Here is a 26894-nt window from a genome sequence, read left to right as displayed (position 1 = left end):
TATTCCCCTTCTCCTCATCACATGGGGGCTACGTCGCCTCTCAGATACTCACAGCGACGCGAAACATCGCAGACACGCCGTGTGGGAGTTTTTTTTTTCCCTTTTTCTATACCGTTCCCGAATCCTCCTCGTTGGTGGGATTGCATCGAGTGGGCATGTTTTTCTCGGCACTCCGTTTTTTTGGTTAGAACCGGCGGCATCATTGCTGTGTCCTAGACTAACGGTTCCCCGAGCTGGAAAGTTCTCTTAGATAAATTTCCACCTGCCGGAAATTAGGTGTTTGACAGGAAGCCTGGAGAATCCTGTTTCTAGTTTCCTGGGAACTGTACCAGTGTGCTTGACTTTCCTGTATTCAGCTGTTGAAGCGAATGCTGATCTAATTATAATAGGATTGGGTGGCGGAGAAGAGAAACACCGGACCCCGGTTCGATCATGATGGGGAAATGCGAACAAAGACGAGACGCAGAAGGAGGAGCTGAGAGAAAAAGACCGTAGAACGCGATAGCAGGAAGAAAGGATAAAGCATACATATCACGGAACGATGAATACAGGACTCGGAACTCTTGCGAATTAATCTACGTGGAATTACTTAGCCTTCTTGTGAAACCAACTTGTTAAGATCTGTAAATCAATCTTCTAGTCTTCATCAGAGATTTCCGTTCGGAGTCTTCTTCCAACTAACTGACACCTTGCATGGACCACGAGCCATGCCAGGTCATTCATTATCCCGCTTCTAAAAATACAATTGGAATAGTCCTTACTAGTCCCAGGACCAATTCAATCACACATATGGCGGGCTGTGGCAAAGATGGATCATGCATAAACTGACTTCTCCTTCCGAGAAGGACGCAAACACCAGCCCGCTCTCAAAAAATCCCCGAACAGGTTTCGAAGTCACCGGAGGGTCTTGAAAAGCTATATAAAACACTAAAATCTTGCACGGATCCCCCAGTCGCCTCTCATGCTTAAGAGTCTCTTCATCGTTACTTGCCTCCTCATCTTAGGCGTCCACGCCTTACCTGCGGAACTGTCCAACGCTACGGCGACATGGAACGTTACCGCAACAAAGATAGTGGAACGCGCTGGACCTACCTTCACACTTAACTATCTGACCTACCCTGAATCGTCCGAGAACATCTGTCAGTCTGCTTCTTTGTTTACTCAAACTCGATATTAACTTGATCAACAGGCTATTCCTGGTTCTGTGCGTCCGCCCCTCTCATCCCCTCCCCCCTGCTATTCACTTCACCTCCGCTTGACAGGTAACAACGGGCCTCGCTCTGTAGCTCCTGCCCGCCCCAGCGCCTCTGCTCATCGTGCCAGCAACAGTTGTGGTAACGTTAACCCCAACCGGTGCAGCGTCCGTGTATGTACCTTTCTGTCTCGTTATCTTACGTGGAAAACTAATATAGATACATTTATCAGGCGGGTCATCTCCCCGGGTTCCAGTGCGATGAATGGCCTTGGGCAAACTCCAATGCCGGAGGTGCCAGTGCCGCTACTAGGTGCATTCCCACTGCGGATAATACCGGTGAGTTTCCGAGTCCCTTTGTGTTCGTGTCTTTAACCTATCTCTTTGGTTTCTAGGATCTGGTGCGCAATGGGGTAATTTCATCAATGTTCGTCTCCGTTTCTGGTCATGGTACTCCTACGAGACTGGTAATAACCCCTCCCGTACAGAACAGAGGCTCTCAGGCTGTTGGATACGTTTTACAAGATAATGTTGATGTGAGTTTATTCTTCCTCCCTGTTCAAGTCGTTCTTCCCTTCTAAAGCTCGCCTAGTTTGCGGAAATCCAGATTAGCAATGTCCCAATAACTGCACAGTTCTGTTTGGGAGTGCGTGGAAGTAAGTCGCTGTCGTTCTGTATTCCCCTCCAGGTCCGACTCATTCAATTATTCTCGGCACAGCGACTATCACTCCGGCGATGTGTAACTCCGTTGCTAGTGGTCAGCCATTTTTGCAAAGGATTGGTTGAGCATAACTCCTGTGATTACCACAATTTGATACTTGCGCTGCTTCGGATATCTAGCGCCAATTTTCGTTCTTACCCTCTTATAAACCTACACATCTCTGACGTATCGACGAATATGGATTGAATATAAATAAGAATGTTTTGTTGAATTGAACTAACACGCGATTATGCAAACCTTATAGGAACAGGAGCAGCGTAACGCTACGCAGAAAATATTATATCTCCGTAATACAGCGAAAATATAAGCGCATCCCACTCTTCGATCCTTGCTAATACCAGTTAGGTACCATCTAATCTCCAGTCTAAGCGAAGAATTGAGAATTCCACCGTGTTCATATGACAGATCCACAGTAAAAGAATCCATAGAGAATTTGCGGTGTATCGGCTGTCGTGACGAGCTTAACTAATAAGAATCTATGAGTTACAACGTTGAACATCTCATGTGTGCTTTTGACTTATGTCTCCAATTCGTTTGGACAGTAGGGTCGTAATCGAGCTATGGAGTCGAAGTCAAACAAGGTATCACTTTATACCTGTCAGGTCGATTTCACCATTGGTCTCCCAAAGCATTGAAGGAAAACAAAGGGGATGAACTCACATGATATCTGGAGAAACTCCTTCACCGGGCTGTGTGTTCATATCTTTAATGCGTGCTTCTCGGAAGAAAGCACAACGCTCGCTTTGAGGGGTTTGCGTGAAGGTAAACACGACTCTCTACCTATCCTAAGGTGTGATCTCAAGGAAAGGGTTCTTTGTGTGGTATCTTGTATTGTAGAACACACCAACGAGAAGCTGTTCATACAGTATGCTGATATTTGAATACATGCTGCAGGGATATTGGTGACCCAGAGATATTTTGGCGACAGTGTCCTAATACGTGCAAGAAACCATGACGTGTGAGGTCGGATAGCATGGACAGAGAGTCTGTCAGTATCGTCTACGAGGCAGCTAGCTGGGAATCCGGCTAGGATAGGGACGGAAGGAAAGATGAGATAGAACGTTCAGGATATCACCAGATCGGAATGAGAATGAAAGAAAGCGAGAAGCCAGTGTAAAAGACCATGCACAATGAGCAACGCTCGAAGGTCGTAGGAGGCTTTCCAACCAAGGCTGTTGGAATTATTGCAGTGGGAGGCTTGCAGTAGGTATAATACTGAATTGTTAGCTACTAGAGCTCCTAATGAGCTCCTTATATACTATGAAATGTATCTAGAATATTCTACCAAAGTAACTAAATATATCTAAGTATCGTGACAAATGAGTAAGCCGAAGCTTCGGGAATCTTCTGGCATAAGCTTGAAGTTGCAAATCCCAACAAAGGCCCTTGTCAAATTTCAGAATACGTTAGGAAATCTAAAGGCACAGAAATCCAGGCAAGAAACATCGCGAGAGTCCGGTACGAACCCCGCCGTGCCGATTCGGCAAGCAAGATTGGTCATCAGCCCCTAATTGATGATGTCAGCCAATTCCTTCCTTTTTGCTCCTGCCCATGAGCTATTCTAGTCCTCCTCGTAAACGCGTCAAGCTCGATCCGCCATCGCTGCCACCAGAAATCCAAGATAAAGAGGAAGAAAACTGCAGCATATGTCTACAAGCCCTCGTTGAGCTTCGACTGTCTTGTTGTTTGGACTGGTGAGGGATTTTCTTTTCGCGTGTATCCAGGATAGTGATGTATGATTTAGAGCAATCGAGGAAGTGTCCATTGTGTACTCAGACGATTGGGGAGTACCTTATCCATCGGATCCGGTCGCGGTACGACTATCAGAAGCATTATTTGGCGCCTCTGTCACAGCCTGGACTGTTGCCATTACGCGCTGCACTGCAACGGGAACCCGATGTGCGTAGACGAAGGCGTAGGAGGGAGTGGGGTAGACGAGACCAGGAAGAGGCGGATAAGCTGGAGCGTTCGATAGAGAAACGGCGGTGTGTGTACGAGCACGGGCTGTACGCGAAGGCGCGTCGAATATCTTTACATTTATGCTTGTGCCGTCTAACATCTTCTTAGCATGTAGCCTCAAATACGTATACAAAGTACCGGCCATACCCCACCCCGGCACAGTTCGCTGCGAGCCAAGAGATGGTGAGCAAGACGACAATGTTTCTGAGGCGCGAGTTGAGAGTTTGGGATGATCTAGACGTCGAGGTGCGGTTTTTACCTTCATTCCTTGCGTATGGACGACTGACGAGGATCATAGTTCTTCACGACGTTCACAATATCATTCATGAAGTCAATTGATATACGCTCAGAGTCGGCTGTGAAGCTACTGGCGGAATTTTTGGACATTGATACTGGTGGAAGGGTTATGGCAGAGCATTTTTCTCATGGTGCGTAGCCGTCACTCCCTGCTAAGTATTCTTAACTGAAGCGAGTAGAGGTCTACTCGTATGTGCGATCGCCGTTCAAGGACTTGTTCGTATATGACTCTGCTGTTCAAGTGAGTGACCCTTACACTGCCCATATATCTCTCTGTATTCACAGCTGCGTCACCAGTATGACGTGCCTCATGTGAGCTCGCCACCAAGACCAAGACCAAGACGATGGCGAGACTCAGATGAACAGCGTCGTCAGAGCTCTAGGTCCAGATCCAGGTCGCCGACTCCCTGCAATCACCTTGCGCCGTCATCTCCTCGAGATTCCAGATGGCACGAAGAGGACATCTCGCCTGTCCGTTCGATATCCTGGTCACCGTCAGGTCGACATCATCCCAGTGCAAGCACAACCTCGTCTCCTTCTCTAACTCGAGCGACTATACCCGATGATGTAGACACACCTGCCTCGATTACCGATATCATTGAGCCTCCCAGACCTGCCGATGTGAAGGGGAAATCAAGAGCTAGCGACGAACCCCTTGGTGATACCCCGAGTATTGTTGGACTTCAACCCGATGGGAAGAGAAAGTCTAGAGAAGATACCCCTCGTCTCTCCCCGGCACCTTCCAGCGTACCCGAAACCACACACACGCAGTCCAAGAAGCCCGTCCGTACTGTCCTAGACTCTTTACGTGCACATCTGGGTGCGACTTTGGTATCATCGTCGTCGAGTCCAACATTGCTTAGTCGGCTATCATCACGAAATGAGGATAAGACAGGGGTGAATAACTCTTCTGATACACCCGACTCTCGATCTTCGAGCGACCAGGATCAGTCCTCAGTGGAAAAGAAGGAGGACTTGCTGACGCAGGGCCGGGCGCGTTTATTGGGGAAGTTACTGGAGGAGAGGAGGCATGCATCTCGACGAGTAAACCCTGTCGATGATGTGGAACGCCATCTGAGGACTCGAGCTTTGGTGAGGGTCCGACTTGCAGCTGAGAACCGGGCGAGGGAGTAATTGTCTTGCTCTCTCGTCGTGCATGGAGATGGGAAACTGCAGAGCTTCGTCTTCCACATTGTGAACGGATACGATGCTTTGCGGAATCAGATCTGCCACTGCTGGGGATGTTTATGTCGTTGGGAGATAGATTGCGCGTTTTTGTGCCAATGTAGATGAATCAGGTTGATTTGTCAGATGTGCTACATTTCCTTTGCATGTTATTTCTTGTGCAAGGCGCCCCTTTGAGTGGGTAATTCGGTTATATTAGCGCAGTTGCCAACTGGAATGAAGAGGCGCGGCGGTGATGATCTTGACGTTCTTTTCGTATTCAACGTCAACCACGAAGCCTCCCGACGTATAGGATAAACTACCGTTGCATCCCGCATACTTTCTCCTGCACCCTCTGAACATGGATTTGGGTGTGAGTCCTTGGCCAGGCTGTTTGTTCGGAAGATTACGAAGATGGAGGCTGACCGTCAGTACAGAAGAAGGATGACTATCAACGTCTTGTCATCGTCGGTCGCTATTTCTTCCTTCATTGTTCGTGTGCTTCGTCGAGGTGGCTTGGTATAATGACCATGTCTTGCCTCTTCACTGTCATCTTTGACGCCATCTCTTCCTCTTTGTTTGTTAAAGGCTGCTGAGAGTTAGTCGCTAAGTTTGGCATTAAGATTACTTAAAAACTGAGATAGAAGGCGTTAAAATGAGGTGATGAATCAGGCAGCATCAGGCTTTACTTGAGACTCGCAACCTTCGTCTTAGAAGCTAGCTCTATGATAAGATCTCATTACATACTTTGGATGTATCGTCGCCGTCGGACACGAGACAATTCTATAGTAAACATTTAATCAGAAAACTGCACTATTTCTATGTATATGGAACCGACAAGGTATCGACTTTGATTTCTATCTTTCCAATTGTTTAAATCACTGTCATCTCCAGGATGACAATCATGCGCAGCTCATACCACTTGGACCATCTTCTCCGGACCTATGATCATCACTTCATCATTATCTACACGCGTTTCACCACCTTCCGTTTCTGATCTCGGCAAGGGCTGTAAAGGCCGTGAATCTATATTATCACTCAGGGGACCCGTATCAGTGTCCTTAGTAGACACAACACGAAGAAGCATTAATGTCGGCGCAATCCCCTGCACAACATCCCTGTGAGTTTTATTTCTGAGCAAAGCAATTTCACACTTACAGTAACTGATTGAAGCACTGCTTGTGGATACGAGCTATATGGACTGTTCATCGCATCGAACACGATGAAAATAGCCTGGACAAAGATATACAGTGCGGATGATTCTACCAAGATCTCTATGACACGGTAGTATAGGTCTGGCGCATAGTGTGGAGAGTTCTTAGTCTTGATCGCCTTAGCCAGTCGGTACACTATGAGCGTGGTACATATGATCGTTGCTGGGAGTGCCATAACGTAATAAGCTAATCCCCAGTTGGTGGAAGTTGTTTTCGGATGTCCTTGTGAATCAAACATCGGTTCCCGAAGTTGAAGAAGGCACGAAATGCCAAAGACTTGGATCAGTAAGCGACTAGAGATCATCCAGGCTAGAATCTAAGGGACTTACTCAATCCGCCTATCGTGCATAAGCAAGGAAGGACGATGATCCTCCAGTTCTTTCCCCAGATAATCCAGCACCTCCAAATCTAATATGAATTTAAATTTATCACCAGCCTTCTGCAGAAATGCTGGCAGGAAACGTACGATGACACCATCCGCAACAAATATATTCATGCCTGCTGCGATATCGTTGATCATCATGGCCCACACAGGGGTAACAGTGGTTACCCAGTCTGCAAGGGCCAAGTACCCTGTTTCTTCTGTCTGTCCCTTCGTTATGATTGCCCGCCTGGTATGGAACCACACCGTGGCCAAGTGGATCGTCGCCATGATGTACATGAACACTGAGATACCCACGAGAACCTTCACGGGCCACCTATGAGTGGTTATGTTCGACACTATGCAAGGGACTTTTTTTCAGATTCAATGGTGTAGGCTAGGATCAACTACGCACGAATTTGCCATATTACGACGGCAAGCAATGCTGTGTACATTCCTAAGTCCCAGTAAATTTTGGACGACTGTGGTTTATGATATACTCGTACCATGGGTTAAGGACTCGATGATACCGTCGTTGACCCAGAGGTCAGCATAATGTACTGGGATAGATGCAAAGTCAGGATCAATCTGAGACATAGGATGGCAAGGAGGAAAGTGCCGACGTTTATTAGTTCAGAGCTGATATATTTTAGTAGCATTGTTCCCAGTCTGAGGATTGAAATGCTGTTATTGGCATACCATCCACCATTACAACGCTAATTCCGGTGGGCGGTGTTCATGGGGCTCCATCAAATGTGTCAGTTTAAGCTCTCTTACTGGCGCTTTTTGGGCGCAATGCGTCAGCCACAGTATACGTATCTCGGACTTCCATTGTTCCGATGTAAGCTGGGAGTCTGAACAGGTTTGGGTAGCGTGCGGTTAGGGATTTGATGTACCCGTTAATGGATTTAGTATCCTTCCGAGTTCAAACCCACAGCCATGGCACAGGCGATCATGATTCATCATTTCTGCTTTGGATTACGGTAAGGGATTCCATTGATACGGATAAAGCGGCTGTCCCGCTGCGTTGAAGTTTGAGTTCAAGCTGATTTGCATAGAAATTGAACGTCATCGGATCTCAACTTGGCTCTCCTGTAGTGCTTTTGCCTCTCTTCCACCATCCAAAGTTCGTGACTATAGCCGTTTTATAATTCCTCTCAGCCGGAGCACTCCATATCGTGAGACCAGACCATACGTCGCAGGGAATAAGGTAACAACCATCGTGGATTTTCTGGGACTGACGGACCGTGAAGTGACTAATTGACTATTAACGTCTTTCTAGATGCCGTCTTTGGATGATATTTCTTTATTCATTGTTCGTGTGCTTTGTCGATGGGACTTGGTATAATGACGGTGTCTTGCCTCTTTGTTGTCATCTTTGACGCCATCTCTTCCTCTTTGCTTGTTGAAGGGTGCTGAGAGTCAGTCGCTAAGTTTGGCGTTAAGATTACTTAAAAACTGAGATAGAAGGCGTTAAAATGAAGTGACGAATCAGGTAGCATCAGGCTTTACTTGAGACTCGCGACCTTCGTCCTAGAAGCTAGCTATATGATAAGATCTCACTACGTGCTTCTCGTATGTAACGTCGCAGTCGGGCACGAGACAATTCTGTAGTAAACATTTACTCAGAAAACTGCACTATTTCTATGTATATGGAACCGACAAGGTATGAACTTTGATTTGCATCTTTACAATTATTTAAATCACTATCATCTCCAGGATGACAATCATGCACAGCTCATACCACTTGGACCGTCTTTTCCGGACCAATGATCATCACATCATCATTATCTACACGCGTTTCACCACCTTCCGTTTGTGATCTCGGCCAGCGCTGTAAAGGCCGCGAATCCATATCATCGCTTGGGGGACCGGTATCTGTGTTCCTAGATACGACACGAAGAAGTATCAATGCTGGCGCGATTCCCTATTTCAAATCCCAGTAAGTGTTTTATCTGTCAGCAAAACAATCTCAAACTCACAATGACAGACTCAAGCACCGCTGCTGGATACCTACTATATGGACTATTTGTCGCTTCGAACACGATGAAGACCACAAGGATAACAAGATACAGTCCGGACGATTCTACCAACATCTCTATGATGTTGTTATATGTGTTCGGCATGAAGCATGGGGAATTCCTAGTCTTGCTAGCCTTAGCCAGACGGTACATGATGAGCGTGGTACACATGGATGTTGTGGGCAGTCCCATAATGTAAAACGCCATTGACCAGTCGATGGAGTCCCCCTTCGATGCACTGGTTGGCAAATAGTTCAATGGTGCCAGCTGCTGAAGGATGCTTAAAATGCCAAACACTTGGATCGCTGAGTGATTCAAGTCTTCCAGGCTAGAGTCTGGAGACTTACATGTTGCGCATAGGGTGCATATACAAGGAAGAATGACGATCCTCCAGTTCCTTTCCCAGATAATCCAGCACCTCCAAATCTAATACAAATTTCAATTCAGAACCGTGGGTCTCCGGAAATTATTGCAGGAGACATACAGTGATACACTCCGAGATCAGCGCATTGACGTTTCCAACGATGTTGTTGATCATCAAGGCCCATATAGGGCTTCCAGTAGTCAGCCAGCCCATGAGAGCGTGGTACCTCGTTTCTTCTGTCTCTCCATACATTATGAATGCCCGCCTGATATAAAACCATCGCACGGCAACGTGCAACGTTGCCATGATGTACATGAACCCCGAGATTCCGGCCAGGATCTTCACCTGCCGCCTATAGATAGTCGTGCTCAACACTACGGGAGGAACTTCAAGTTCGATTTTGTTGGCTAGGATCAACTACTCACGGATTCGCAATAGTGCGATGGCAAGCAAGGCTGTGTACATGCCTGGCACATGGTAAGCTGCTGGATCATTGATTTAAACTACAAATCTTACCGTGAGTTAGGGACTCAATGATAACTTCGTTTAACCATGAATCAGAGAACTGCCTCGCGATTATTTGTATAGATGAAAAGTTGGGATTGATTTGAGACATTGTATGGAAGGTTAACAGCTACCTGAAGCTGATTAGTGAGGAGGAAGGTGTGTGTTAGATTCGTGTGGAGACTGGACATTTATTAGTGCGGAGCTGACATATTTTAGTCACATTGCTCTGAGTGAGACTCCATCAAAGGTGTCAGTTTGAGCTCTTGTAGTGGCGCATCTTGGACGCATCGCATCAACCACAATGTAGTATGTACATATCTCAGACTTCGTTTGACTGATGTTGTTCTGAGTATGTTTGGGTGGTGCATGGTTCGGAGTTTGATAGCACATAGGAATATACCTGTTGATGGATTCGGTATCCTTTCAACGAGTTCAAACTCACAGCCATGGCACAGGCGAGATGAGAAGAGTGGAAAGATTCGAACGTTCATTCCCTGGAGGAATGCTTCAGGAGGTCTAGACAGCATCTGTGAGCGCAAATGGACGTTGCTATTAATGTGACCAAGCCATCCTTTATATTCCTCAGATCCGAGATCCCTATTGCGGTGCACCGGTCAGTAAGTCATAGCATTCACAGAAAGTGATATTCTCAGAGTCACTGCCGAATGAATTTATGATTCTTGGAAATGCACTTGTATATGCTGTTCGAGTCGAGTCCATGACTGGTGGCCGGAACAACATTCCTCTTCAAATCACCCTTTCGAACGCGTTATATTTATCCTTTCGGTTTTGGATTACAGTGACGGGTTCCGTTGATATGGGTTAAGTCGCTGTCCCGCTGCATTGAAGTTCGATATATCAAGATGAGTTCAAGCTGAATTGCATAGAAAATTGAACGTCATCAGATCTCAACTTGATTCCCCCGATTCCGCCGGAAATCGGCAATAGAGATGTGTCAGCACGGGGGTCTTCCTCGAACAACGCATCAAGCTGAAGCCACCCTCACCATTACTAGAGAACCAAGACAAAGAGAAAGATCACTGCGACATATGCCTACAGGTCCGGGTATATCGGACTGTCATCCCTCTTCGCTCGCATGAGTCTTGTCCCGTCGTCTAGATGGGTTCAAGACTTTTTCGCATACAAAGTTTGGCTGATCATGGATCTTTAAAATTAGAGCTATCAAGAAGAGCTCAGACGATCAGAGAGTACTGGATTCATCTGATCCGCTCGAGCCATCATTATCAAAAGGACAGTTTGGCGCTTCTTTTAAAGCTAGGATTACTTCTGTTACATGCTGCGCTGCTTCAGGAACCCGAGGTACGAAGGGACAGGGAAGAATGGGGTAGCGAGACCAGATTGAGGCAGATAAGATAGACCGGTCGATAGAGAAACAGCATTAAGTGTACAGGTAAGATAAATCGTGTTATCTTCGTTCAGATCAAAGTCTGTAACATCGACTGAAACACTGGTCCCTGTCATGAGCTCGCTCCTCGATGAACTCCGAGGTCCGCAATCTTACTAGCTTGCACTCGTGGAAGATGGTCTCGCACGTGGTGGCGGCGTGGGTTCGGTATAGATGTACCGAGGAGAATGGCATGGCTACGGATGTTGCAGTCTTGAGCTGAGAGAGGGAGAGAAACGAGTATTATTAGTAAAGGGGAGAAAGGAGAGAGAAGGAGACATACCTGCAGCCTTAGTTAAGCCGTTTGTCAGATATTTCATGCGCATATATGCTGCTTTGTTAGGCGAGGCGATCACCACCGCTGACATGACAATGCTCCCGCACTTGAAGGGGCACCTTATAGAGGTGATAGGCGTGATGAGCCGATACTTTTTCTCCATACAGGTAATTGGCTCCTGTACGAGCATATACTTCCCCTCATCTATTCAAAATGTAAGACTTGGGTTGGTAGGAGAGCCCGCAGACTGACCTTCGACATTGGCATAACAATTGACTTGTCCAAAATGATTTATGATGGTCTTCATGAGGATTGTGACGGATTCCTCAACGCTTCTGTCGGTGGGGGATGAGGACGCCAAAGTCGGGGTTCTCGGGGATGATTTTGCACTAGAGGGTGGCAGCGCAGTGTGGGTCGGGTGTGTCTCCAGTGAACGAGAGTTGGCAGACGATGAATTCGGCGAAGGAGGGGGTGGTTTTTTAGCGGAACCTCCTCGGCGCCAGTGATGAGGACAATGCTGAATGTGTGGAGGTTCACTATGACTGGGGTGTGAAGTCCGTGAACTGGGAGAGCATTAAGCCAAAGAGGCATAGAGAGCACTCGGAAACATACCTTGTAACATTCCTCAGTGGAAAGATCGATAGTACACCGAATCCGCAGACTTGACTCCAAAACATATTCCTTCCCCGACGTGCTTCGCCGATACTTGTACGCGTGTTTGATGCTCCTAAAATTTCCGTCCCAGTCTCCTACGATAACCACGCATTAGCAAGCGAGATGTGTCATGCCGAGCACATAAGGTGTCGTTAAGAGCTGGGAGCGCCACACTGCACGAAGATCATTAGTCCCTCCACACCAATACTCAGAATGCAGAGACGTACTTCCAAAGATACTTCTGTGCACTACTAATCCGTTATACACTGACGATAGATCGTGATCCTCCCTGACTCGCGATCCAGTGCTGACGTTGGTTGCAACACTTTGGTTGATACCGACTCTACTGGTAGAAGGTATTTATAGCGGGTACCACGGAAGTGGAGGTTGCGTACTGACGCATCCTAGTCACGTAGTCGGCGCTTAGCAAGCTAGCAATGACGAGGATGTATGCGAGCAGAGTTTGAGAGTAGATGTGGGTCACAGAGTTATCGGGGAGTATGCTGGTTCTGTTAACCGTCTGGACTCCATTCGCTCGCCGGAACGTTTTAGCGCAATTGGTGAGGCTGGGGTAGTGAGAGGGAGGAGAATCTGCACGCGCGAGAAGAAATTAGCTCACGAGAAGCGAAGTAAAAATATACTGTGGACCTTGAACTCCAAGAAAACGCACATCCATGTCACAGGTCTCGACCCTTCTTGAAGTCAATGTCAAGCATTGCTAAAGTAGTAAAGAAACGAAGTAATTGGTGAAGAGGGCAGAGACTGAATAGCGATGTACGGTAGAAGCGAGAGGAAGGATCGCGGTGAGATGATGGGGAACAGAGGAGGAAGCGATCAAGAGCCGAGAACGGGCTTTGCTGAACACCAAGCATTCCCGGGCCATTTCTGGCAATTCCAAGGGAACTGAACGACTGAAAAGAAAGGCGAGTAGACTAAGAGGAAGGAAGGTGTGGAGATGATCGGGACGAAGCAGAATAGAGCCTTGCTAAACAAATCCGGTTTTCCGGAACAATGGTCCGGAGCTCCCGTCTAGGGCTTCGCACCGTACGGTATACGGTATACGGCCATCAGCTCCAATCCGTTGACAGCATATGGTCTGTATGAGTAGGTCCGTCACGGCCGTGTGTACGGCCATATGCAAAGAGCTGGACTTGGTATGTCAGACTAGCATAAAACTTTACTATATGATCATTAAAACTTACCTAGCTTGTTTTCTGACACACTTCAACGTCGTCGCCCTCGTTGGAGAACCGGTTCTCACTATAAAAAAATGCCCCTAACAGGTGTACAATTACATCATCAGTCCCAAGTATGCAAGAACACCTGTAAATTAGTCTACAATGGCCTGGAAATAAATGATAATGAAAGGTATTACCTTGTACTTGGCTTTTGAGCCCCGAGGGATAGCTGAATTTGCTCTTCAAGCAATTCACTGCTACATACCGTACACATGGCCATCAACGGCCATCAATATGGGTGCTTCTCAAGCCCTCGACGGTACGGTTATGGTACCTGTATGACAGCACCCGTACAACCATATTATATGGTGACGGCGCGAAGCCCTACTCCCGTCTTCCATGCCTGCCGAGTACTTGAATGATGAATCCCTGTAACAAACCCATTCCTCAGCGAGACAATGAGATCCACAATTTTGCCTGCCTGTACTCATTGACAATAACCTCGTGTGTGGGGGTGGGATGGGTTCAGCGTAGACACAACCGGGGAGGATGATATTGATGTGAGGAGTGGTCTTGAGCTGGTGGGAGAGAAAGGATTATTAGGGAAGGGCAGGGAGGAAAGATAAGGACATGTATCTGCAGATTTAGTTAAACTGCTCATCGCATATTTCGCGTGCATATATGCACCTCCTATCTAAATGTTGGGTAAAGCGATGATCATCGCAGCCAGCACTATGAAGCCCCCACTGTAAAGGATCTGCCACAGGACGGGTCTTCAACCCAAGATTGAGTATGATTCGGGCATATATTGTCAAAGAAGATAGAGTCAAAGACATGACATGGTGGTAGAAATCCTAGATAAAGTTGTGAAAAAGGCCAAAAAACAGCGTATACATAGTCGTCCGAAGGAATAGGTAAACAAAGCTAAATGAATGATGTGATGCAATCATGAGCCTATAGAAATTTGCATCCCTTATGCCCGCGTTGCTCAGCATGTTTGGGAGAGATGATTGGCATCATGAATAATTCGTGTTTCTCCATGACCTTAATCTGATCCTGTACGAGCTGGTATTCATGTACTGAATAACGAGCTAGTCTTCGGTAGTGATGTGCTAGCTCAGGCTCAAGCCCAGTGACATGTGCGCAATGCATTCATACATGTAATTTTGCGAATCCTGTGAAGCCAAACGTGTGTCAATCCACTAAGTAATATTAGAGTGCATACCTGGCATGGAGCGACACCTGTTGAGGCAGGAGCAGCATATAATAAAATAATCCGAGTGGAGCACATGGCTTAGACTTAGAGCGGCACACTGGTGTCATTTAAGTGTGAAGTCTCAGTGCCCTGACTCACACCCTATGCATCCCTCAGCAGCGTCTCACTCAAATAAAATACACTGAAAAGATAATATAATTACAGAGCTTCGCACAACATTGATCTATGATGCGCGAACCCTGCCGATCCGGCAATCACTGAGAGACATCATTCAGAACCGAGGACCACCCAGTCCGAGCCTCCTGAGAGGGCTTCGGCCGACACGAGAGAAACCCTGTACCCAGAATAAAATATTGAACTAAGAAAAGGTTGTGCAGCAACCAAATAAAAATACCAACTCACTAGCGATGTGCACGACAGAGGAATTAAAAACAAGGAGCCAATTAGGAGAAATATTCCACATGGTGTGGCAACTCTAGACCTTGCCAAGAAGAAAGAGCAGCGTGTTATCGAGCCCTAACTCGGATGACTGACTCAGGATATTAATTAGTGACCATGCAGTTGACGTGTCACGGAGAGGAAATGGCTCCGGGGTGAGGCGTATCTATTCTTGATTATTTCTATTTATACATTTAGCTGTAAATAAAAGCGCGGTAGTTAGGAGTAGGTAGCAAGCTTTCGGACCCCCGCAGTTGTGACATGAAGCAGAGAGCCTAGTGTGCAACTAAAGGACTTGTGTTTATAGCTTCGAGCAAGAGAATATTATTGGATCTAGAATTATTTTGAGACGCTTGAGAGGTCGTGAGGCACGCCTTGCTTGCGCGCGATGCCTAGCTTGATTCTGGACAGTAATTGATTGCACTCAACTCGGAGAAATATTGTATTGTGATAACTTGAATGTGCATTTGTGTTTACGGAATGTGTTTGTGAATTCTGAGTTGTTGCAAGTGGCAGAGGTTTGAACCCTTTGGCTTGTCAATGCTCTTTGAGGGTTTTTTTTGTTTATTCCCAAGTGGCATAGGTTCAAACCCTGTGGCTTGTGGATGTGTTTCTGTGTTTCTGTGTCTCTGGATTGCATAGGTTTGAACCCCATGGATCTATGAAGGGTTTCTGAAGGGTTGTCTGCTTAGAGCACAAAACTTTAAGTTGTGTGTAGTTTGTTTGATGGGTTGTGGCCATCTGTGTGTTGTGCGCAACGTCAATTGAGGGTTGTACATTCTTGTGGGATGTTTGTGGGCTTGTGAAATATTACTTTTGCCTCGAGGCTGAGTGATACATATCGCTCACCTCCTGTCTTAAAAGCATTTGGACTTAGAGAATTCTTTTGAGCTAGTGCGCTATTATATCTTGAAGAGCGCAAGACATCTTTTAAGTCTATTGTTATTGTGTGCTTGTATCGCACATCTCCCCCGAACTACTGAGATTCTGTGTGTGTGTGAGTGTGAGAGTGGGTGTGTTTAGTGTGTCTACGCTATCGCATTTTGAGCTTGGCACGCACAGAGCCTCTTCACCGGGCCAGCCGTGAGCCAGCCCTCTGAAAGCCTAAGCCTTGCCAGGCTGTATCAACGGCTTTGGATGGCTCAAGGCTCAGCTTGGTACTTTGATGTTAGCCACTAACTCTTATCGACTTAGATCAACCAAGGATCGCCACTCGCACTTTGGTGGTCGATGCTCAAGGAGGTCAAAGGCGAAGGACGGAGTCAGGAGCGAACTTAGATAGTCGCGAAACAAGTGAGCTTTGAGTTAGGTAGATTAAACCTTAGCCAAAGCTGGGGTTTAGACCAGCTGAGGCATCACTTAAATACACGATGACTAGCTAAAAATAGTACTGTGGGAACTGTCCGATAGGCATCGCATCATAGCGTAATCATGAATGCATAAGAAAAGGAAAAAAGGAAAAGAAAAATGAATAAACTGTAACATTACCCCCTCTTCAAGACTCGTTCGTCCTGAACGAGCTTGCGCTCTCCTCCGCTGTGTCGGTATCTGTTTCATAGGTAAGGGAGTCATCGTCGTTGGCTTCTGAGTCGAAGTCCCAGTTTTCATACACCCGCTGTAAGTTTTCGAGGTCGAGTTCAGAGTCTTCGTCATTCGTGCTTGTCTCAATGAGCGGTATTCCATTTGCCTCTTCCTCTGTCAGTTCTGGTAATTGGATTGATGACTGGGTGCTCGAGTGTCACGGATTCGTGCACTCGGAGGAAAAAACAGTCTCGATGTCCGTGGCGCAAGGAGTATCTGGTTGGTGGTAAGGCGCCTTGGCGGTGGGCGGTATCTTATCATCCACTCCGACCATTTTGCCATATTTGTTGATTTCCCAACGGATCCTCTGGATCTTTGCCTCGTATTCGTTGACCAACTCCTCTGCGTTAGCCATGTTGGATCGTTTTACCCAGGAGTTTTCCTCCATCGGGTAGCCTTTCCATTTAATGAGGTACTTGGTTATCGTTCGACGAGTTCGTCCGCGGCCGACTACTTTATCTCTTTGCTCGACAATTTCCTTGATCTCATATTCTTCTTCATCGTCAATTAGCTCTGGGGGTGGCCTCTCAGGGCATGGCTGGTTGGGGAATGCGGGTGCGACGTATGGGGTTAGAAGGGATTCGTTGAATCTATTATGAATCTTCCAGCCCGTCGGCAGTTTCAACTCGTAGGCGGACGCTCCCTTTTTGGAAAGGATAGTGAAGGGGCCTATGCGACGGTCCCCGAGCTTCTTGGTAGGTCATGGGAGATTAAGGTTGGTCGTATCGAGCCACACCTTGTCTCCCGGTTTGTACTCGACCGCTGCGTCTTTATGCTTGTCGTAAGCCCTTTTCATTGATTCCGCCGCCTTCTCCAGGGATACCTTCATCTCCTTTTGGGCCTTCTCTATCTCCGTGACGAGTTTCGCTGCTGCTGGTACTACTGTGGGTCTTTGCGCTGCAGTGATAACCTGACCATCCCTTCCGAATACTACTCTATACGGGGAGTACCCGGTCGAGGAGTGCCGGCGGTTATTGTGGGTGAAGGCTGCTAACGGCAACCACTCGCTCCAGTCATCCTGTCGGTCATTGACGAACATTTTCAGGTATTTTTCAATTTCTTGGTTAACCCTTTCCGTCTGGCCGTCCGTCTGGGGGTGATAGGCAGTTGAGGGGTTTCCTTCGACGTGAATGAGTGTGTAAAACTCCTTCATGAACTTGGAAACGAAGACCGAGCCGCGGTCGGAGATGACCTTTTCTGGCATCACTCCATAGGGCACATAGACGTAGTCCCTCAGTATCTTAGCGAAGCCGAGGGAGGTGAGTTCCTCATTGCACGCTATGGGGATGATCGTCTTGGAAAAGCGGTCGATGATCACTAGGATAGAGTCGAAACCCTTGGAGTTTGGCAGTTTGGTGATCATGTCTACCGAAATGTGAGTCCAGGGACGAGTGGGTACCTCGTTAGGATGTAAGGGAGCCTTCTTTGGGTGGCGGTCCACCTTGGTCCTTTGGCAGGTGTCGCAACCTTTTACGTATGCCTCCACGTCCCGACGCATTCGCGGCCACCAATAATCACGAAGTATCAGTTCCTTGGTTTTTTCAATACTGGGATGGCCTGCGGTGACGTGGTCGTGTTTGAGAGCGATGACCTGTCCCCGCAGGTTGTGGTCGGCCGGTATGTAGATACGTCCGTCGTACCACAGCATATCTTGGTTTCGGGAGATTCCCTTTTCGTGATTTAAGGAGTCCGAAATCCCCCTGTCCCAGTGATGGGGGTCATGGGTAGCAGTCTTGATCCTTTCATGCAACTCCTCGGCCGTGGGCATGACCAAGGCTCTAAAATGTTCAGCCTTTAGAACGGTCACATCACGATTATCCTCCTTTCCTTGATCATGGTCCGCCCTTCGTGACAAGAGGTCCGCTTTACGGTTTTGCGCCCCTGGCTTATGGTGTAGAGTAAACTGATACTCCGCCAATTCCGTCACCCATCGGGCTTGCCTTCGGTTGAGTTTCTGGGGCTTGCGGAAGTACTGGAGGTTGGAATGGTCCGTCCAGATCTCAAAATCTTCCCTCGCTCCCATGAGGTACTGGCGCCACTCCTCGAGAGCGATCATAATGGCCAAAAGCTCCTTGTCATAGATTTCGTAGTTGCGCTCCGTGATCGACAGGGCCTTGGAGAGGAACGCGATCGGTCACCACCTTTCATCTTGCCATTGGGACAACACCGCCCCTACCGCGCCTTCGCTCGAGTCGGCTTCAACGCGGAACTTGCCATTGTCTAACGGAATTGCAAGTACCACATCCTCGTGGAACAGTTCCTTGAGTTTTTCAAAGGCCTTTTGCTGAGCCTCTCCCCACTTCCATTCCTGTTTCCCGGTAAGTAGGGTGAGGGGTTTGACATGCTTGCTGTAATCTCGAATGAACTGTCGGTAAAAGTTGCAAAAGCCTAGGAAGGACTGTAACTCTTGTTTCCTTTGAGGAACTGGCCAATCTAGCAGGCCCGCAATTTTGACGGGGTCCATGCGAATCTTTCCCTCGCTGATGATTACTCCTAGATACTCCGTCTCCTCCACCTCGAACTCGCACTTCTCGGCTTTAAGGAAGAGCTTGTTCTCGTGTAGTATTTGGAGTACCTTTCGTACAATCCTTTTATGCTCTGCTTTGGTCCTGGAGGCAATCAGGATGTCATCCAGGTACACCGACACCTCACCTGCCGCAATCAGGTCTTTAAAGATGTCGTTCATCATCCACTGAAACGTCGCTGGAGAATTGGTAAGACCAAAGAACATTACCAAGGGTTCGTAGAGCCCTCGGTTAGTTCTAAAAGCCGCTTTCCACTCATCCCCCTTCTTGATCCGTACGTTGTTGTACCCCCACCGTACATCCAGCTTGGTAAAGTACTTGGCCTTCTTTAATCGGTCCATTAACTCTCTGATCAAAGGTAACGGATAACGATTCTTGATCGTCATCTCATTCAGTTTACGGTAATCTTGTACCGGGCGTAGCTTCCCATCCTTTTTCTTCACAAAGAAGAAGGGCGAAGCCATGGGAGACTTCGACGCCTGGATGCACCCAGTGGACAAGTTCTCGTCGAGGAATTTGTCTAACTCCTCCTGTTCGGCTGGGTTGAGCGGGTAAACCTTACAGTCAAGGTTGGCGTTGGCATTGGGGATGAGCTCGATAGCATGATCCCAGGGTTTCCGTGGTGGTAGTTCATCAAAACTCTCCTTATCGAAGATGTCCTTGAATTCACGGTACTCCTCCGGAACGATCTCTTCGAAGGACTTAGCGGTCTTTTTTGCGTGAGCCTGGGCCGCCAGTTCATTGGCTTTAGTCCCCATGGCTCGTACGTGGAAGGCTTCTTCGAAGTCGATGACCAGGATGGTGTCTCCTTCTTCGTACTCCTCCCATCGCGCAGAAGGGTCGGTATCGGGTAAGGAGAATGGGATCTTGCGACATGTGCATCGGGTGAGGGTAACCACTCCGGTTTCCCAATCGATCAGGGGGTTATGACGTTGAAGCCAGTCATGTCCAAGGAATAGTGGGGTGGAGCCTAGATCCACTATGGCTAGTTCGATCCACTCCACGTGGTCCCCAATACGTAGTCTCACCTCGGCGTATTCCGTGATGTCCCCTCCCTTGTTTCGGGTGCCGTCGGCATTATAGACGGGTACGGGCCGAGCAGCCTTCTTGAGATTGAGGCTGTGCTCTTGGGCCCAAGCGTGATCGATTGAGCTGCCGGTAGCCCCGCTGTCTACTAAGGCACTTATTGCATGGGTTTCTCGCGTGTCCAAGGTCTCCAATTGAACTTTTATTGAGACATTGCGCCCCTTCCTCCCTCGTATGTACATCGGGGGCTTCTGTAAGTCTTCCATCCAGTGCCACTTCTCCCTGGCCTGAACAGCAGTCTCCGTCTGTTCTTCCAGCTGATGACACAACTGGTCGGTAACTTCTTCCCTCCGTCGGGGATGTATCCACCCATTAAGTATGGCTCACGCTGCTGCCTCCCCTCATGCAATACGTAAGGCCCAGCGGGTCCAGAGGATTCCATGGGGTTCGTAGTACATCTCCGCGATGATCTTCCGATCATTGGGGGTCGCGGTGAGGGACGGGGCTCGTGAGGGTGTCTTCCTTGGCGTGACAACCGGTATGTCGGACCGTAAGTGGGCTTCTTCGTCTTCTACTTCCTCCAGCGACACGGGGTGGGTCTTGTTTCGAGGCGGCATTTGGTCACTGGGCCGAAGAGGGCCCCTCAGCGGCACTTGGGCGCCTTCCGTCGAAGTGGTGGAGGAGGGCTCGCTGCCCTGTGTTCGGCCCTGGCCTGGGGCGCTTGTGCGCGGCGTTGTAACCTCCACGGTGGATCCTCTCTTACGGCTCTCCTTACCCCCGGCGGTACTTCAGGTAACCCTTCACGGGGGCACACATATTGGCTCGCCCATACGGTCTTCACTGTTTGTCGTTTGGGTGACTTCTGGGTGAAGGTGGTCGTCCGGGTTCACCGCCTCAGCTGCTTTTCCGATGCATCCCGCTGGAACAGATGGCTCCACAGTCGAAGACGCAGGCCCAGCAGGCTGGGTTGTCGACCTTTCTCCCTCTCCGGGGTGACCTCCCCACGTCTGGGGTGCAGTCGGACTCATACCTAGGGGGCTCTGCCCTCGAGGGGCTTTCCCTGTGCGGTCAAGCGGGGGTTCCTGAGCTCAGATGGCCCCTAGGGGTTCAGTGCTGGACGCAGACTGCGCGGAGCAGCGGAAATCCCCTCCTACGCCGTCATCGTTTTGCGATTCTTCATCCTTAGCTTCTTCTACGGTTAACGCGGCAAAAATATTAATATATTGCTCGAACGGAGTGCCTACATACGTGGTATGAGTCCGGCTAATAGTACAGGGTTGCGCACCAGATGAAACTAAGTCCTTTGCCGATGCTGTCGAATCGCTTTCTTCGATGCCGGCTGGTCTTTTGACGACTTGTCGTCCTTGACCTTCTCGATCTTCATCTCCTTCCTGTTCTCCTCCTTCTCAGCTTCTTCGAGCAATTGGCGTAGGCGCTGGACGTTGGGCTTTTTGCGGGGAGGGAGTTTGATGGGGAGCCACTTCGACTTATCCGTCGGACATTTATGGTCCCAGCTCCACCCGGTATTCCCGCACTTGAAGCACCGCTTATCACTGCACAGCTTATCGATCTCCATCGGCTGCCCGGCACCTCCATAAGTCGTTCCCGTGGCGTCCTTCTTGTCGCCACTCGAGCCCTGGCCACCACCCTTCAAAGATGACTGATTTTGATTGCCTCGACCAGAACCACTGTTCTGGGAGGACTTATTGCCCAATCCCTGGGCGACTCCGTAGCGATAATTGGCGTCAATCCTTAGGACCCACGCCTTCCACTCTGCGTAGGTTGTGGGGCGCTCGTTGTCCCCATGCATAACCGTATTCCGCACCGTCGGCCTTATGGTGGCTTCTACCGCTTCGAACATCTGCTTCTCGTCCCCGAATTCTTCGCACTTGTGGGCCAGCCGTTCGAACTTCGCGAAGAACTCAACGGCTGACTTAAAGTCCGATTGTTGGACCTTCTTCCATTCCGCCTTCCAAATGGTGAGTTCGGCCACTTCTCGGAATTGGACCGTGAGGTCATGAGAGAATTCCGCCCAGGTGGGGAATCTCCAATGGCCCTGTGGATCCCGGTAGCGATAATACTGGTCGACCCACCACTGCTGTGCCTCCCCTCGTAGGTATCCTTGCACGAATGTGATACGATAGGGGTTTTGTCCCTCGTCGTTCATCGTGTAGTACATTGGGAAGACCTGGAAGTAGACTTCACAATGGTGAAGGAATCGGGTAATGTCCGAAGATACCCCCGTGAAGTATTCCGGCTGCGTGATTAGCTTGGGTTTCACGTCGTTCCACAGGTTGTTTACTGCTCCGGGCACCAGCTGCCAGGGGGGAATCGGGTCCGGTGGGGACGGCACATGTGGAGGTACCAGCGGCTTAGGGGGTCGACTAAGGGACCGCAGGTTTCGGTTGTCTCCTGGCGGCGGGTAACCTCCAAAGTTTCGAGGGTTGGCCGGGCCCGTCGGTGGGACGGAGGGTGGTTGCGGTGGTACCGTGGACTGTTTGCCTTTATCGGGATGAGATGTCCCTGCTCCCGCATCCGCGTATTCGTCGTTGTCGCCGGCTCCAGCGAAGAAGTTGTCGGGGAAGAACCCTGCGGTATCAAGGGGATTAGGCATCGGCTGCGGTCATCGATACGGTTCACAGCCAGGTTGCGGACCCTCCGGGTTCACCATGTTCCATACAATGGCCGCTCGATGCCACGTCTCCACTTCCAGGATATTTTTCATGAGGTATACGTCCCCCATGGTTTTCGCTCCTCGGTAATCTTCTCCCGCCTCGGAGAATAACCACTGCGGGTCTTTCTCCATGTCCTCCATCATGATTTCGTACAGTCCATGCCACGGAAGGAGGTTAAATATGTCGGGACGAGGGCGGGGCCCGTTAACGAGAACTTGCCTCACCGCCGCCATTACCGTCGGTTCGAGGGTCCGGTTTGGGGGGCGACTTGGCATCCTCGGCCTCCTTTCTCTCTCGGGCGAGTTGATCGAGCTCCTTATTTCTTCTCCACCTCCCAATGTCTGAATCGGGGTCGCTGATCTCCGCCTGGTAGGCATTCCAGGCTCTTCTTCTTTGTTCGAGATCGGTGCCGGCTCGTCTTGCGGCTCCGGAGTATCTGACAGCGGCAGCGCGTATTCGGTTCTCGACCTCGGCTGGGGTAGCATCGGGCTCGAGGGGTAAGTCCCACCAACCATCGGGTCCTTGGAGGGCATCCTCCTCAGCCCTTCGTATCCGTGCATCATGCGCTCTTCCTCTGTCCATTTGGGCCTCGAGCTCTGGGGTGCTCCGGGCATCTTGAGGGAGTCGGAGGGACTCGACGTACGTGTGATAAAGGAGCGGCCATGGACGCTGAGAGGCAGGGACGGGGTCGGCGAAGGCTCGCGACGCGACTGAAGGGACAAAATCGGGGACGTCGGCGAGGTCTCCGGCCCTGGCAATTGTGCCAAGTTCCTCGGTGTCGTACTCTGGGAACTTGCCCCAAAGCTCCCTATCCGTCGGCTCGTGCGAGGGGATGGTGGGAGCGAGCGCTGGGGTCTCGGGGTCTTCAGGGATCTGGTCAGGCTCTCGCTCGGGCACGATTCTGGCCACAGGAGCCTCTTCCCTGTTATCGGCGTAGACCCAACTTGTGTGGGGATGCCAGACGACCGGGGGGCCCCTGTCCGCATCCCAAGCCGCTGGAACTCGTCCTGTTCCATCTGTATGGGTGGTTGTGGCAGTGGAGGCCCCAAGGGCAAGCTCTCCGGAATCTTCGTTGAAGTCGTCTCTTCCCTTCCCCTTGGCATATCTTCGCTGCTCGGCTCCCCAGTCTGCGTCTGTCCACTTGTTCTGGGAACGTCCGCTCCACCCATCTCCGGTATAGGTTGCATCTTCCTCCTCGTTCGGGTAGAGGTCACCGAGGAGGTCTTCGAGTCTGATTCTTTCGAGCTCAGTGAGCTCGTCTCCTTCGAACTCTGTATCGACATCCTCTTCTTCGCTCTGCTCCAGATTCCTTCCTTCTTCTCCTGGCTCGCCTGTGACTGGAGACTGAGCGAAGAGGCCTGGAATGGGCGAGTCTCCTCGGTCGAGGAGTACGCCCCAGGTATCTGTGATGTCGATAGACCCGTCGGACTCGGTGGCGCTTCTGTAGGAGTCTGTGCTCGATCCTGAGGATCCCGAGTTGGACTGCGACGACCCGTAGAGGGACTCTCCAAGTCCTCTGGGTGTGATGGGTCGGCCATCATGTAGAGTTTGTTGGGACGCGGCCGGAATGAAGATTACTGGTGGCGGATACGCCGGAGTTGTGGGGATATAGTGAAACGGGAGTTGTGCCCGCACGCGTCTTTGCTGGCGGCAGCACCATTGAATCTGGTACAAGAAGATGGACAAGAAAAAGAGTATAAAAACGGCGGAGATTGCGGGAATGGCATCGGATAAGGGCATCCGTCCGTTGACTTATTTTTGAGTAAGTCTGGCGGCTACGATGGACCATACGACGGTCAAGGCAAGGATAGTGAGTGCGGCTAGAGTAGCGATAATCAGGTTGAGGTCGGTCTCGTAATTGGAGCTGGTCATCAACAGTGTATCGTCGTCAAATGAGGGGTCAGTCAAAGCCAACAGTATGACTGCTAACAATGATGCTGACTTTAGGGCTATAGGGAAGGGTTTCGTGGTTTTAGATGAGGCGAAAGTATCCGCTGTACAACGCAACTAGTAACGCCGCTAGATGGGGTGCGACGATAATTAATCGCGTGAGGATAAAGGTAAGGATGACGGTTGTAAAGACCGCACGGATAGGATCATGGAGGATGAAGGTAAGTATTTCGGCGACTACTGCAAGTTGGAGTAGTAGGGCGAAAGGGGTTACCCAGATGACTACCGCGATGAGGAAGAATATGGGGTCAATGGTGGATAAGGCGCCTTTCCGTCGGTCCACTCGCAATATGCTAGCAGTAACGATACTGCCCTCACGAACGCAAGGCGATGACCTCTCTGGTCAGGTGATAGGGGATCGTTTCTTGAAAAGACTTGGGCAGCGCTCTTTCTCGGAAGTGACGCTGAGCAAGGTGGGTCGAGCTTCGGCTAAATGTTAGCCACTAACTCTTATCGACTTAGATCAACCAAGGATCGCCACTCGCACTTTGGTGGTCGATGCTCAAGGAGGTCAAAGGCGAAGGACGGAGTCAGGAGCGAACTTAGATAGTCGCGAAACAAGTGAGCTTTGAGTTAGGTAGATTAAACCTTAGCCAAAGCTGGGGTTTAGACCAGCTGAGGCATCACTTAAATACACGATGACTAGCTAAAAATAGTACTGTGGAAACTGTCTGATAGGCATCGCATCATAGCGTAATCATGAATGCATAAGAAAAGGAAAAAAGGAAAAGAAAAATGAATAAACCGTAACATTTGAAAGCCCAAAGCCAGCCCAAAGCCCCAGGCTTTCTGTATACATAAGTAAAGGTCTTAATCCTTCATGTTTCAGCTGTATAACACCACTCTACATGGTATGATAACTATCACTACTAGTAGGCATTTTTTTCGGACCAATTATGGTATCCTCATAGACAGTGGTGGCCACGGAAACAGACCTCCTGGTATGACATCATATTTGCTGATGCTATTAATCTCACTCTGGAATGTGCCTGCTGCCCTAGATGAAGTCTAACAGGTCCCTAGTAAGTCTTTAAACATCGAAGCAATGATATAACTATGTTCCAATTAGTGCTACATTGCCCCATAGTTGTATACCTACCACCACTAAAAAGCCGGGCTCAAGCCCAAGCCAGCCTCAGCGAAGCCCTGTTTGATGGCTTGGGCTGGGCTTGAAGTTCTGATGAGCCCAAGCCAGTGGAAGCCGAGCCCAAGCCACAGCTTTGAGCCTAAGCCGGGCTGGCACATCACTAGTCCTCAGTAGGTATCGAGGTGAATCTCATGTTGGTTCTCATTGTCTGCACAAAATATACTCGTTTGACTGACACCATTGACCTCATCTGGAAGGGTGTACAGCAGTTAACATGAGGTTCTTGCAAGATTATTCCAATGAGATCCAGGTTCTCAGTGATTTCGACTCAAAGGTGATGGCATGGGGTGGGTTGAGGATGTCTCCAGCAAGGGCAATGCAGTGGATGCTGGACTTGGGGAGGGAGGGGGCAGTGGCTCAGCTAGAGCCTTCACCAGTGCCGGTGATGAAGACAATGCCAGATGTGCAGAGTTTCATGATGACTGGGTTGACTTGTGACTGCACAGGGTTGGATGTTGAGTTGGGTGGGTATGTAGCCAGTGAGTACCAGGCTGCAGAGGCTGGATTCAGTGAAGGAGGATGAATGCTTAGTCAGAGTTATGACCAGCACTGGTGATGCAATGTTTTATCTGTATTGTGATTTACAGCATAGAATGATGTTGAAGAATTGTTACTGAATGAACAATGAGCCAAAGATGCATGTGCAAGTTCAAAACATACTTCATAAAATTCTGCCATGGGAGATCAATATTCAAACACAGAATTTTCAGCAACACATGGTTTCAGAAGGAAGGAAGTTGGTTTTATTAGTTGTTGTGGCTCCTTAACAGAAACATAATGAGGTCTGTACTGCAGAGAGCTATCTACTCATCAGACTGCTGAACTGACAGTAAAATGACAAACTGCTATGGGACTGAGATTATCATTATCTCAATCTTCAAATGAAATCAGTCACAAAGACAACAGTTTCATTCCAAGCCACATACCTCTCTCCAGAGCCTCTATAGCCCATGACATCTGAACAAAATGCATTCTCTCTGAGACCAGCCTCCCCATTATACTTGGTTTCGATGTTGTCTGTC

General features: G+C 49.1%; 5 protein-coding genes across 5 annotated transcripts; 2 read left to right on the top strand and 3 right to left on the bottom strand.

The window, feature by feature from the left end:
• Nucleotides 1-947: 947 nt before the first annotated feature.
• Nucleotides 948-2170, top strand: EV420DRAFT_1209132 (endo-exonuclease). Its single transcript, XM_060466365.1, has 8 exons — nucleotides 948-1139; nucleotides 1190-1204; nucleotides 1263-1366; nucleotides 1426-1531; nucleotides 1588-1619; nucleotides 1681-1728; nucleotides 1785-1848; nucleotides 1911-2170. Exons 1-8 carry the CDS (start codon nucleotides 962-964, stop codon nucleotides 1976-1978), a joined length of 615 nt encoding a protein of 204 aa, XP_060322985.1. The 5' UTR covers nucleotides 948-961; the 3' UTR covers nucleotides 1979-2170.
• A 1294-nt stretch (nucleotides 2171-3464) lies between these two features.
• EV420DRAFT_1279969 (uncharacterized protein) lies at nucleotides 3465-4485 on the top strand (the record flags this gene model as incomplete). The annotated part of the gene is made up of 5 exons (XM_060468181.1): nucleotides 3465-3607; nucleotides 3638-3933; nucleotides 3988-4118; nucleotides 4171-4300; nucleotides 4346-4485. 5 exons carry the CDS (start codon nucleotides 3465-3467, stop codon nucleotides 4483-4485), a joined length of 840 nt encoding a protein of 279 aa, XP_060322984.1.
• Nucleotides 4486-5866: 1381 nt separating this feature from the next.
• On the bottom strand, nucleotides 5867-7505 carry EV420DRAFT_1585598 (uncharacterized protein; the record flags this gene model as incomplete). The annotated part of the gene is made up of 6 exons (XM_060474787.1): nucleotides 5867-6438; nucleotides 6492-6823; nucleotides 6877-6955; nucleotides 7014-7267; nucleotides 7324-7365; nucleotides 7415-7505. The coding sequence occupies 6 exons, from the start codon at nucleotides 7503-7505 to the stop codon at nucleotides 6247-6249; spliced, it is 990 nt and encodes a 329-aa protein (XP_060322983.1). The 3' UTR covers nucleotides 5867-6246.
• Nucleotides 7506-8646: 1141 nt separating this feature from the next.
• Nucleotides 8647-9909, bottom strand: EV420DRAFT_1769662 (uncharacterized protein; the record flags this gene model as incomplete). The annotated part of the gene is made up of 6 exons (XM_060481040.1): nucleotides 8647-8835; nucleotides 8891-9225; nucleotides 9277-9355; nucleotides 9414-9667; nucleotides 9719-9760; nucleotides 9810-9909. 6 exons carry the CDS (start codon nucleotides 9907-9909, stop codon nucleotides 8647-8649), a joined length of 999 nt encoding a protein of 332 aa, XP_060322982.1.
• A 1318-nt stretch (nucleotides 9910-11227) lies between these two features.
• Nucleotides 11228-12314, bottom strand: EV420DRAFT_1209100 (uncharacterized protein). The gene is made up of 4 exons (XM_060466364.1): nucleotides 12095-12314; nucleotides 11735-12045; nucleotides 11489-11686; nucleotides 11228-11424 (listed from the first exon to the last, which is right to left on the bottom strand). Exons 1-4 carry the CDS (start codon nucleotides 12157-12159, stop codon nucleotides 11279-11281), a joined length of 720 nt encoding a protein of 239 aa, XP_060322981.1. The 5' UTR covers nucleotides 12160-12314; the 3' UTR covers nucleotides 11228-11278.
• Nucleotides 12315-26894: the final 14580 nt, after the last annotated feature.

This window comes from Desarmillaria tabescens, assembly GCF_030435595.1.
Source record: "Desarmillaria tabescens strain CCBAS 213 chromosome Unknown EV420scaffold_96, whole genome shotgun sequence".
Classification (NCBI taxonomy): Eukaryota; Fungi; Basidiomycota; class Agaricomycetes; order Agaricales; family Physalacriaceae; genus Desarmillaria; species Desarmillaria tabescens.
The sequence above is the reverse complement of the archived record's forward strand: the minus strand, read 5'-3'. Positions and strand labels throughout refer to the sequence as shown.

What these genes read in the sequence shown, in the direction of transcription:
- EV420DRAFT_1209132 (XM_060466365.1), top strand. Translation starts at nt 962, where the DNA reads ATGCTTAAGAGTCTCTTCATCGTTACTTGCCTCCTCATCTTAGGCGTC. An exon ending in AATGGGGTAATTTCATCAAT is followed by an intron (nt 1,620 to 1,680) that starts GTTCGTCTCCGT and finishes CCTCCCGTACAG; the next exon opens with AACAGAGGCTCTCAGGCTGT. An exon ending in TTTTACAAGATAATGTTGAT is followed by an intron (nt 1,729 to 1,784) that starts GTGAGTTTATTC and finishes AAGCTCGCCTAG; the next exon opens with TTTGCGGAAATCCAGATTAG.
- EV420DRAFT_1209100 (XM_060466364.1), bottom strand. Translation starts at nt 12,159, where the DNA reads ATGTTTTGGAGTCAAGTCTGCGGATTCGGTGTACTATCGATCTTTCCA. An exon ending in CCACTGAGGAATGTTACAAG is followed by an intron (nt 12,046 to 12,094) that starts GTATGTTTCCGA and finishes ATGCTCTCCCAG; the next exon opens with TTCACGGACTTCACACCCCA. An exon ending in TTGTTATGCCAATGTCGAAG is followed by an intron (nt 11,687 to 11,734) that starts GTCAGTCTGCGG and finishes CATTTTGAATAG; the next exon opens with ATGAGGGGAAGTATATGCTC.